The sequence below is a fragment of the Xiphophorus maculatus genome, chromosome 11 (genome assembly GCF_002775205.1).
Source record: "Xiphophorus maculatus strain JP 163 A chromosome 11, X_maculatus-5.0-male, whole genome shotgun sequence".
Taxonomy (NCBI): Eukaryota; Metazoa; Chordata; class Actinopteri; order Cyprinodontiformes; family Poeciliidae; genus Xiphophorus; species Xiphophorus maculatus.
This window is the reverse complement of record NC_036453.1, coordinates 20938541-20951482: the sequence shown is the minus strand read 5'-3', so window position 1 is coordinate 20951482 and position 12942 is coordinate 20938541. Positions and strand designations below refer to the sequence as shown.

The 12942-nt window shown below is 38.0% G+C and overlaps 1 protein-coding gene across 2 annotated transcripts in view; it reads right to left on the bottom strand.

Moving 5' to 3' along the window:
* Positions 1–1325, bottom strand: part of gria3 (glutamate ionotropic receptor AMPA type subunit 3) — a 93125-nt gene extending 91800 nt beyond the window's left edge. Inside the window, exons 1-2 of one of the 2 annotated variants that reach the window (XM_005806625.2) lie at positions 1117–1322; positions 876–989 (exon numbers count right to left, since the gene is read on the bottom strand). In XM_005806625.2, the coding sequence (XP_005806682.1) occupies positions 876–963 (88 nt within the window). In that variant the 5' untranslated portion in view covers positions 964–989; positions 1117–1322. Of the gene's footprint in view, positions 1–875 lie in introns of both variants that reach the window. The other variant, XM_005806626.2, reaches the window with a different exon arrangement.
* Between the last annotated feature and the right edge of the window lie 11617 nt (positions 1326–12942).

The window sequence follows — 12942 nt, the reverse complement described above, 5'->3', positions numbered from 1 at the left end:
CTACAGCAACACACACACTTTTGTTGGAAGAAATAACTTATAAAATTCATCTAATGAACACTTATTTAGACCACAAAAAAGGCAGAACATTCATAGTTTAATTTAAATGTCTATAAAATCATACATATGTATCTACATGTACTTTAAAGAGTTCATTACCCATCAGAATGAGTGGGCAGGGCCTAACACTGGCATAGAGTAGCTGATTGGTCTGCAGTTGACTTCTGGTGCAGATTAACCAATCAGACATCCGGGTTTATTTGAAGAGCCATGGTGACTCTACATTCTACATTATTTGTAGAATGAGTAATTGTGACATGGATTTTTAATATTGTTTAATATTTAATATTAAACTTAATGTTTAATATTAAATATTAAGCAATATTAATATTGTTTAATGATGGACTTCAGTACAGGTAACAGGAAATAATTCAATATTAAAATACAAATTTTGATCAATTCTTTCCACACTAATTTTAATTCATTCTTTTTCAAAACTATTTTTTAATGGTGCAAAAGTGACAAATTAAACAGTTTTCATTTATTCCATTAACTAACATTTTATTTTAAACATCACATCTAAAAATATTTATACAATAAAATAATTATTTATTGTGCTCTGACAATTTTAGGACCTCTTAAGATTTCAACCTAGTTATTATTATTAATTTTTTTTATATAATGATCTGCTGTTTGTTAAACTGGCGATGTGCAGTATCTGGATTTGCCCTATTTTTTATTTTTATTTTTTAAATCTAAGATCGCTTGGGTACAAAGAAGTGGACTAAGTCGTCTAAGTGGGTGAATACCAGAAGCCAAAAACTCGTCCTCGATGGACAAATGTGAAGCTTTAAAAACACCCGAGTTGAACTTACCGATGTTGATTTGGTTTGGAAACCCTGCCAGCGAGTCCCCGATGAGATGAAGTAAAACCAGGACCGCCGCAACTCTGCGACTCCACATTTTTCCCCTAGAAGTGAAATCAACTCCTGGCGTGTTTGTGGGCGAGGAGAAGCAGGGAGAATCATGAACACGGGCTGGAGCGCAAAGAAATCCACAAGATGCGGCGGCGGATCTCTCTCTCTCTCTCTCCCTCTCTCTCTCTCTCTCTCTCACCGTGTGTGCGCCCACGTTGAATGTGTACCAGCGCAACTGCAGCGCCAGCCCACTACGACTGCCGCTGCCGCTGCTGCTGCTGCTGCTTCTGCTCCAAGAACCTCAAGCCAGTGTTTTATCTCAAAGATGGTGGTGGTGGAGTGGAGCGCAGGAGACGGGCCACCGGATCTCCTCACTGTGTGGATGGAGACCACTGAAATGGGCCAGAGCGAGAAAGAGGAGGAGGATGAAGGAGGGAGAGGAAGAGTGGGCGGGGGGGGGGGGTAGGGGGGGGGCGCGTTTATCAAACTTGTTCTGACGTTGAATTATAATAAGTGCAGCCTTCCTCCCCGCGTCACTGCAGAATTGGCGTGTGTGTGTGGGGGGGTGGGCGTGGGTGTGTGTGTGGTGCAGAGGCTGAGCGGCACGCACAGGCATTAAAGTCAAAAGGGAGCAACGATATACCACTGACTGATGTGTGTGTGCGTCTGGGTATATATATTCCCATCCATCCATCCATCCATCCATCCATCCATCCATCCATCCATCCTTCCTTCCCTGTTGTGCGTGTGGGTGCAGTGTAGTTCTGCACAGCATAATCCTCCGCTGTCCCCTGCAGGTGTTTCAGAGTAGAAACTGTAACTGCGGGGCCAAATGGGCTGATTTATTCCCGTTTAATCACAGCCTGTCTAACCATATAACAGATGTTATATATTAAGATATGAATAGAAGCATAGAGTGATTAAAAAAAATAAATAAATGAATGGGTACAAAGAAGGAGGAGCTTCAGGTTAGGCTATTTGCATGGGCAATTCTAGAATGCTTATTTATTTCTTAATAAAATAGTAATGGGGGTCGTTGCAAGACGTAGTAGTGGCGCAATTACGTTGGGACGAAGGACGTGTAAAAGTGTTTAATTTTCGTAATTAGTTATTTTTGTAATAATGATATTCAGTGGTACTCAGATATTCTGTGAGGCAGAAGCCTGGAAACTGCAGCTTCGAGGAGGAGTTTTGTCCTCTAAGGCGGCGCTTGGTCCGCTGAATGGTTGCCATGGGATATTAAAGGATTTGTCACACATGCGTGAAATAATCACAGCGACACTCCAGGTATGTTTCTGACGAGGGAATACAATTATAGCATGATGTGAAGCTAAAAAAAAAGACGAAAAAGCATAACACTGCCCCTTTAAATATTAAATCAGATGTCATGATCAATTACTCAATACTTGAGTAGCCATTTCACCAGATACTTTTGTTCCCTTACTTGAGTGTTTCCATTTTATGGCAACGTTTTGCTTTTATTTGAGTAACAACTGAAGTAGTGCTACTCCTACTCGAGTACAATTCTGCCTCTGCACATGAGGACACAATAACAGGATATCTGAAACATTATTAAAGATTTAAACAAAAATATCTATATATTTTCCTTTGAGCTCAAAATAAAGTTATGGTGTAAAAATCTTCCATTCAGTTTAGCTACGTCGTATCGCTGTGTGGTTGCAGTTGTTTACTTGCTGCAGCTCTCCACATGTGGCTACAAATTCAAACAAACCATGATGATGCATTTAAGTACCACTCATGATCTACATAACTCATATCATATTGAGTGTAACAGATTTAGCTCTCATAATCCATAATTGCCTTGCAGGCTCAGAATCACTTTTCCCTATTCTCTTGTAATCACGAAGCTCCTTTTCTTGTGATTGCTGTATTGTTTTCTTGTGTCAGAAAAAAAATATTTAATGCACAGAGGGCTACTGTTTGCTTCTGATAGTTTTCTTCTACTCTATTAAAATTATATTCATATTCATAAAGCATAGGCTTATAACACTGCCAGGGCACCAGGGGAGAGGCCAGCATATTTATTTATTTTGGTGGCCATTGCAACAGCTAAGATAAGAAGGGGTTTGGGATATGATTTCAATTTTAGTAAGTGTGGCTTTGTAAATTAGCAGGAAATAAAAATATGTTAATACACAAGACATATTTTAATGTCCAAAATGGTTTTGTACGAATCACTGCTGAGGTTCTCTACTAGTACAACCAATACTACAGTATAAAAAGAGGAGAGAGGCTAAAGTCGGTTTCTGCACAGTGCACATAAAAAGGGTCATTTTTTATAAAAATAAATAAATCCACACAGTAAAGATTTTTCAATCCAGGAAAGTTCCTCTGAATTCAGGTGAGCCGTCTCAAACCACACTACATGCACCTAAATACCAGGATCCTCCATAATGTAAGAGTCTGGGAATTAAATGGACCTGCCTGCAATGCAGACCCGTACGTGGTGCATTGTGGGACGAGAACACATCAAAGCGCAGGCGGTAGTGCTGCAGCTAAACCTCTTTATCAAAAGATTTTATGTTGGGCTCCGAAAACTGTTACGGAATTGTCTTAAATGGAACAATATGACCCGCCTTGTAGTAATTAGCACATGTATTTAATTTGAAATAAAAGAAATGCAAATAACAATGAAATTATTTAGAACTGAATAGTTTTTAGTGATCAACAAAAAAAAAGGTATTTAACTAATTCATTATAATATTACATATTATAATAACTGACTACAACATTTCATATGAACCTCAAAAATATTGGCACCAATAGCAAAGATAAAACTCTAATGAATCTTTTTTTTTTGCAGTGGGGTCATGGAACTGAAATACTCCAAAAATGGAGATTTCTTTGACTTCCCTTACCATTCTGCTTCCAGCCTCTTTTGTTACAGTTACATTTGCGTATATTTATTTATTCATTGAACTGACTGTAGATAAATCAGATTTTGAACATCAAGTCTTTCCCATTTTTGAAGAGTAGCTGGGATGAGACGGACAGACGGACCGACAGACGGATGGATTTCAGTTCAGTTTGGTTTTTGAAAGTACACATGCAACAGAGATATTACGCCACTAGCATGACCCTAAAATCAAACAGTTATTACATTTTTGGGCTGCTTTACCTCCCGTTCCCACATGTTCCACTAGGTGAGACTATTAGAAGCCGTCTAAAAAGCTTCCCTTTTACATCAAATGTGAATTTTCATTGTTTGCTGTTCAGCTGTTTCTTTTCATGTCTTATAGCACTTTATGACTTAAGACACATCATGATGCTGCAGTATGATGAGAAATGACTTTACGCTGAAATACCTTTATTAGATTCCTCCAGCTGAACTTCCACTGGGGTGAACATTTATCTCCCTAATGATATGGAAAGTTAAATTGTTTCATCCACGCTAGTATTGCTTACTCGCTGCAGGAGGCTGATGTAATTTGATAAACGAGCTGCAGGAATGTAAACTGATTGTGTAAATGAGGCTCATGCAAAGCATGCACTCACTAGAATCATCTGCACATCAAACAAACCTCAAAAGTAGAGCTTTTCTACTCACTAAGCTGCAGTCTCCCTGCTACACATCTGCACACGTAAATAAATGCTCTTTTCTGTTTCTGGAAGTTGAGCGTGTCCGCCGTGTGACGCTGAAGCAAGCCACAGTCAGTGCAGAACTAACATGTCCAATGACTCGCCAGCACCAATACGTCTGTTTCTGAAAGTGGTAACCTTATTTTATAAATAGCAACTGCTTGTTATAACCCTCAGAATTATGCACACAAGTTGTAAGCCTCAGGGAGCAAAGTGTCCTAAATACAGGCACATCCAGTGTGAGAATTAGTTTTCAGAGATCGCCCGTCTGCAATCAAACACATCAGACACAATTTGACTAAGTCATCAAAAAAAACAAAAGTCCAATGACTGACTTTTAATCAGTTTAGTATCAATTGTGAAAATGTGGACAGTGTTATTGTATGAGACCTTCATAGTACAGATGTAAGGGTTTGTAAGGACATTTTGTACAGAGTTTGGCTGCAGAGCTTCAGAGAATCAGGATGAGTAAGTACAAGTGTATTACGCAGGTTTGGAGTTAGTCACAATTCACAGAAATATGGTCTCACTGAAGCTGCATTTCTTTTTCACCTTGATGACTGTCCCGTCTGTCTGAAATTTCAGTGACTGTCTCTAAATCAATAACCCCCCCAGTGGCTAAAGCACACTAGTCTGTTCTTTGGTGTTTCCTGCAATGAATTGCTGAAACAGTCTGCGTCTTAGACACCAACCTTCACACCTTTAGATCCCAACGGTTGGTCATATTTTCTTTCAGTGCACATGGTTATTGTGCTAACGCCAGCATATTAATTAATGTGCAGAATTAAATTTTATGAGCCAGAACAGAGGAGGTGGCCTCTCTTCATTCACCAGACATAAAAATAAGCAATAGAAAACTTTTTTTTAACCTTCATCCTGCTTTGTTTGCATGGTAGCATATCTTTTGTGATTTAACAGGAAGTATTCGTGTCCAAAAATGACAAATGGTACTTTTAAATCAAATCCAGCAGACAAAACTTTTTGTTTCGGACTTAGCCAATGATAAATAAAAACCTGTTGAGTTTCCTAACTTTTCTTTGTTTGATTGCCAGTTGATGAAAGAAAAAAGGAGGCACCATCCTTCCCCATAAGGTTACAAAAAAAATGCACACAACAGCCTTGCTGAAGAAATCTCCCTTTTACCCCTTCAAAAAAAAAAAAAAACAGGAGCATGTTAGATTTGAATTCCTTTGAGAGCCGCGCAGATCGTCTCAAAGTTGCTTCGCACATTTCTGTGCATTCACAAACACAAACACTAATCTTATCTAAAATGCTGATTGCAAGCGCTCTTATAATTTTTAACACTGTCATCCACAACAACATTGACTGTTCTGGAAGCATAAAGCAAACCATTTCTGTCAGTAACTCCTTGACCTGCTGCCGTAATGCGTTCCTATTTCATCTCATGCATCCTTTTGCTGTGTTACAACAACAAACAGCAGCATATGCGAAGGGGAGCCTACGGCCATGTTTTCCCTGTGGAAGACTGAATCAGAGTCGTCTGTTACAGCAGAACTCATTTCTTCAAATCTAATGCTGACAGATATTGTGTGCAGACGGTAGAGACGATCTTCCACATCACCTCAGTTCAGTGTGCGGTAAACTATGTCTGTTATAATAAAAAAAAAGTAATAACGCACCACTGAACATGACAATAACCCTCCAAGCTGTAAGTGACTTCAGAAGACAAAATAGCAACTAAATAATAAAAAAAAGATACTTAAAAAAAAAGAAGATTAGCAGTAATTTTAAGGGAAATAAATCTGTCAGAAGCTGCAGCTGCACCTTAGAGCTTAATTTGAGACATAGAGAGAACTAAATGGTGAAAAAGAAATACAGATGAAGGATATTATACAACAAATTGACAGAACCACAAGATAAATTGCTTAGGTACCAAAATATAAAATTAAAATTTTTATTATCAGTGTACTAATCTCTTTTCCTCTTTATGATATTCAGGGCTCATAAAGCCCGGTAGGAGGTGGGCTTTGATTGTTAAGATTCAATTGTACAGCATTCCCATTGTAACGCATAAATACACTTTGATCCAAATCAATTCATTGTACCTCTGGATCCATGTTACAGTTATAATTTCTAAATCCACTTTAGTCCCTTAAGAACGGGAATTTAAAGAAGTTGATGTGTAAATGCATTTTATTTTTGTCCCAACTCACTGATAGATTTATCCGGTATTCTCTTCCTGACTCTGGTCCCTTTCCTTGTCTCTGCAGAATAAAAACTTTTCTCCACACAACTCTGCTGCTGCCATGTTTCACCTCGGAGACACAGCAAGGGTGATGTTTAATGGTATTTCCCACTACACATTTTGCATTTAGGATTTTTTTTCATAGCTTTAAACTCAAAGGGAACTATGAAAAATATCAAGCATAGCGGACCACGCATTTCCAAAACAAAAGGAAAAGAAGATGACTTAAGACTGGAGTTAAATGAAGCATCAGCAAAAAGCAGGTTAGCACATTACATTTGAATGAAATATGTTTAAGGCACCAAGTTTAAAAAGAAACATTATTTTACACTCACCTCAAACCTTGATTTCTTCTGCAGGTTTGGGTTGGATGGAAAAGTTTGCATCCTGCTGTTAAACACAGATTGGTATCATTCCCAATATTAAATCTTCAATTGTTTAGTTTACACTAAGAGGTTTGTACAAAATATGCCAAATGCTGATCATGACTATTTTCCCCGCTGATCTGATCAGAGTAAACATGTCTCTGTTTTAAGTCCAGATAGGTAGGACTTATTTATTTTTATCTCGTTTTATAATGAGATAAAAATAAATAGCCTATTATTGTGTTATAAACAAGTGAAGCTTAGTCATAGTCTTTCAGTTCAGCCTCCTAACAGGGTTGAAGCTCAGGCATCTGCAGACTTGCCAGCAGCAAAGCAACACAACAGCAGCAAAATAAATAACCAGCTAAATGATTAAAATTCAAACAACCCCAGGAAGGAAACGGTATAAACCTTTGTAGTGACTTGAGATTGGACAGTTCTCTTTACTGTAAATGCCTGAAACAATGCCCCACATTGCCTGGCTGCGGCTATAAATAGGACTCCTTGGCGGCCTTTTCTCACACAGCCACTGAAGCTGCTGTTCTGCCCTGCAGCACAGCCTTCCACGGCAGCACACAAGCATCCACAAGGATCTCATGCAGCACGCAGCTCTGGTGGGCTGCAGCCCTGACTCGCTGGATCACATCAGCTCAATTTGCCACGACCCTGAGGCCCGGCAGAACTTTAGAAAATATTTTGGATTACCCACGACACTTTGGCAGAGCTAAAAAAAAAATAATAATAATAATAATCAGAAATCTGCATCGATTTGATCATTTTGTGGCTCAGCTTGCAAATCGCAGATGGATAATAAGTATAAGATCAGATACTTTTAAAATAAACACAGTGATGTGAAAAAGTGTTGCTAACTTTGTATTTGCTTTTTGCATGTTTGTCCAGTAGAGACAGTGAACTCTGGTGTGATCTGAGGGGCCATTACTTTTTCCACACAGGGCCTTGTAGGTTTGGATTTTCTTCCTTTCATAATAAACACCTTCATTTAAAAACCGCATTTTGTGTTTACATGTGTTGTCTTTGACTGATATTTAAATTGAGTTAAGTTTACAGGCTTTCTCGCTCACACATGCCTTCTCTCCCCTGTCTAAACATTTTCTTTGCGGCTGACGCTTTATGATGGGCACTCCAAACATGAACTTTATCCTTATGACACTTTGTAACTGATTCAACTATGTAAATTTGGGTCACTGTCCATTTGGAGGACCGTTTTGTATTCCAGTTTTAAATTCTTGGCTAATGACTTAAAGTGTCTCCTCAATATTCCCCCCCCCCCAAAAAAAAAATCCTCTTTCCTCGTGATGCCATCTATTTAAAAAAAAAAGAAAATGCAAGTTTCTCCCAAACCACAACACCTACACAAAATTAGATTTGCCTCCCAGCTACTTCACAGTTGTGACATTGTTTCTAGGCTTTCAAGTTTCTTTATTTTTTTTTTCTCCAGATGTAACAATAATAATCATGGTCAGCCAGTTTTAGTTTCATTAGATCACAGGACATGTCTCCATAAATTAAATGTCCATGATGGCATTTGTAAGCTTTTTTTCAGGCTGTAATGTTGCTTTTGGAGCAGTGGCTTCTTCCTATTTGAGTGGCTGTTCAGTCCTAATCTGCACAGAGCCGCATTCATTGTGAATAATGACACTTTCTTAACAAAACACATCCAACTCTGGGACACGTCTCCTTCCTGATGGCTGCACATTCCCATGGTGTTTAACCTCTAGTATTTAGACAGATGTGGCACATTTAGGCATCTGGAAATTGCACAAAAGGATGAAGCAGACTTGTGGAGATACACATTTTTCTACCTTGTGTATTAGCTTATGCTGTAAACATTTTTCCAAGGAGGCAGCGTGGATGTTTAAAAAACATTTACAAGTGTTCCTACATTTCACAAAACCATCACATTTCCAACCTGGGATTTCCCAAATTTCTAAAGGCAGATTAACCTTGATGTTTGTAAACTTATACATGTGTAGAAAGTTTTTTTGGTTTTTTTTACACCCCATTATTTTGGCATTTAGCAAATAAGTCGTTCTCATATTCCCAACCAGCCGAACACAGTAAAGATTTAATCTCATTCAACGTTAAACAGGGGGAATAAAAATGCCGTGTGTCTTTTATGCAGTGCATGTAAATAATTATGTTTCAACTGTAGAAGAAGTAGAAAATAAAATTTAGAAAACACAATAAGATTTTAATTTCAACACCTACAAGAGCTTGCAGTGGTAAAAAGAAAAACAACTCATTTAAAGGCTTGCCAGACTTAAATGAGGACTGCCCCCAAGAGAAGTCTGCTTTGGGGATTTTTGACAACGTGTGACAAAATGGATCGCAGGTGGTGTCATTTCTAGCTTTCACTAAAATTAAAGCTCCAAACTTGACTTTGGGTAAAGTAGCTAGTGTTACAGGAAACATAGCTTTCTGATGAGAAGCCCTAAAAGGTAAAAGTGAAAATCACAAGGAATAAATCCAAAGACTGACACTTGTGTATGCTATTCACAGAAAATTAAATCAATATTGTCTATGGGACATCTGGCCTAAATATTTTCAGTATGATCTCCATAGATCAGAAGGTAGCTAGCAATCATTAACGTTTCAAATAGCAAGATAACTATTTGTGCAGCCGAAATACTTTTTATTTTTATTTTTTTACAGGAAATATGATGCAATTGACAGTAAAATCTCCTCTTGGGTGTTGATAACATATGTCCTGATTTTACACTGGTGCGATTGCAGAAGCAAACACCATTACAGACAACACAGCGCTTTCCAATCGTTTGATACCAACATTAGTCAGTGAAGCAGGAATTACACAGCTGGTTTGTTTAACGCCAGACAGAATATGTCTGCAAGTTCTCCATCACTTCCTTGGATTCTTCTCTTTTGGGCCACTTGGAGTATTTTCTCACACCTAAATTGTTAACAAAATTTGTCTTTGCTTTATTACCTTTGCAATCTAATTTTCCTCAGTGGACTGAAATGCTAATAACGTATTTATGAGTTTCCCCAAACATGATGCACTGCCCCCTTCTCCCCTGCTCTCAATAAAAAAAAAGCCTTATTAATGCGTTTCTCCAGGCTGTTTCATGCAACGTTCGTTTTTGTCCCACTCAAATGCAAAGTTTGAACAAGAAAAATAATAATAATAATAAACTTGAACAGTTGATGATCCAAAGTGTCCTGGCTGAGAATTATTTTCAATATATGTATGTGTAAATTAGGATGCACATCTCAGTTTATGTCCTGCAGGAAGGATATGCGGATGCAGGGCTTTATTAAATTCATACCTGTCAAGCAATTTCTCCTTTTTTTTCAAGTTTAAACTGCAAAAACGTTTCTGCATTTTAAGGGGATTTTATGTGCTTGTTATTTTATGTGATTAACCATGACTAAACAGTCCATGATTATAACATGATTCCATAATAAAATGAAATAATATATAATAAAAATAAACATGATTTTCCTATTTGTTTAGAAAGAAAATCTTTGGCAAACGTTTGTATTCTTCCTCATTTAATCCGATTTCTTAAATCTAATACCGCCAATTATCTTCAGAAGTATTTACTAAATGAGTTCAACTATACCTAATTTAATCTCAGTATAAACCCAGTTGCTCTGTGAAGGCTTCAGAGGTTGATTGCAAAATATTAAACAGGATCAGGAAGCCCAAGGAACACAGCAGACAGGTGAGGGAGAAAGTTGTAGAGAAGTTTAAAGTTAGGTCATCTTAAAAAAGCTTTAATCAGAAAAGTGTCTCATTGTGCCTCTGGAGGAGGTTCAGAAACCTGTTGCCAAGACAACTAACAGTGACGCTGCTCATCACTCTAAAGTTGAAACTGATACAGATACAGATGCTTAATCCTGTTTTCATGTCTGCCATCGTACAAAAACACAAGAATTCAATATATTTAGTCTTGTACGCCACTATTATTTGCCACTTTAAGTTAGTGTGTTCCACAAAGTCTCGACTTTAAAGTTTGTGGTTGTAATGTAACAAATGTGAAATAATTAGAGGTTTAATTACTTTTACGCGGCACCGTAATAGAAACGCCTTTCGTTGGTATCTTTTAATTTTATTATGACTTTGAAAAATGGTCGATTATACACTATAATGCTATTATATAGCTAAAAAAAAACTAAATGAAAAAAGTTTTAACAGAAATCCAGAAGCAGACTAAATTAAGTTGACACAGTCAAAGAAATAAAAGGCCTCAATAAAGAATTTGTGGATATAAAAGCCTTGAAGTTATAAAGCTTTAGTTGAGCTGCAGGTAAATAACCAAAGAATAGCAACCAGTAAAACATACTGGCCCTACTGGGATTCAGATTGTATTTCAATAATAACCAAAGCCCACTCTTCAAACGGGCTTTAGATCGCTGGACTGTTTTCGATGCTGAGAGTTTTGACAAGACTGCCCTCTGCTGGATTTAAGATGCATAAGAAGCAGACAGCGTGATTGAAGCAGCTCTGCTGGAACAGCTGCTAACATGACACGGAATTATTAATCTTACTGGGATATTTATGACGCTGCCTAACACCACTGCTCGCAATGAGATTTTAAATACCAGCCACAATATCGCCCCGATGATCAAAGGTTAAATATTAATTATAGTGACAATAAATTATATATAATCTGGCACAGGTTTAGACTAAAGTTGTTTCACTGTTTTCTCTGTTATCTCTCTGATCTTGTAAGTCAAATGTAAGCAGGACAAAGTTTCTCAAACAGCGTTATTCTTCCAAACTATTGCATGCGATGCGTTTGTCCTTTGCTTGAAGTGATGAATCACCACCCGAAGTAATAAGTGTCCCAGCAAATTATCTCAGAGAAGAAGAGTCAGGAGTTTATTAGTGCGCTCACTCTCACCGGGATCTCCATTAGCGGGCTTTACCTGAGGCCTGAAACTTTGAACTACTGCGAAATTTGCTAGAACCCATGACAACATGACAAATAGCACAATTATCTGGTTTATCATGGAGTTTATCATCATCATTCCACATGACTGCTCTGTATTAAAGAATTTTGAATAGAGTTTACACACACACACACACACACACATTACACCTTTCCACAATAAGTTTCCCTAGAAAATGTTCACAAATCTTCCAAATGTGCTATGAATGGTCAGGACAAAGACTGCACATAAAAGTACCAAATCTGTACAACCACTCAAAAACGCAGATTAGGGAACACATCTGCAGTACACCGACTTTCAAAGTTCAGTTAAAGTTGGACATAACTGTTAGTCTGTGTAGAATTTGGTGGGACTGTCTGTAACGTCAAAACTCAATGACATGTAGCAGAGGGGACATTTCTTCACTTAGTTCCAGAAGTCTTTAGAACAGAAACATAAGCCCTCTGTTGTGGTGGAGGGGGAAAAGCGTTAACACGCAGTCTTGAACCAGACTGGAGATTTTTTCAAAGGTCAGTGGTCACGCTGTCCCTGTTGCTGTTCCAGGTAGGTTTTTTTTTCCCCAAGGGAAACTGTGTTCACAGCTCACTGATGAACTGGAAATGTCAAGCACACAGATATAAACTTATGGAAGTCTAAAAATGCCCTTTTATTTAAACAACTTCCATTAACAACACTGCAAAGCATCAAGTTACCAAGATGCTAGGGAACTTGGTGGAACTCTGCTTCCTAGTTCTCCTCCCTGACTACATAGTGATGCAACATAAGCAGTGTGCGTGTTTTAGTAACTTTTTTCTGAAACCTCTCCTTTGAGTCTCAAACAGACATGATGGATGTTTTTGCAGAATTGCTCTTTCTGGCAGTATGTTACCAAGCAGTCCAGCTCTTCCAACCACTGATTAAAAGGGGAGTTGAGGGGATT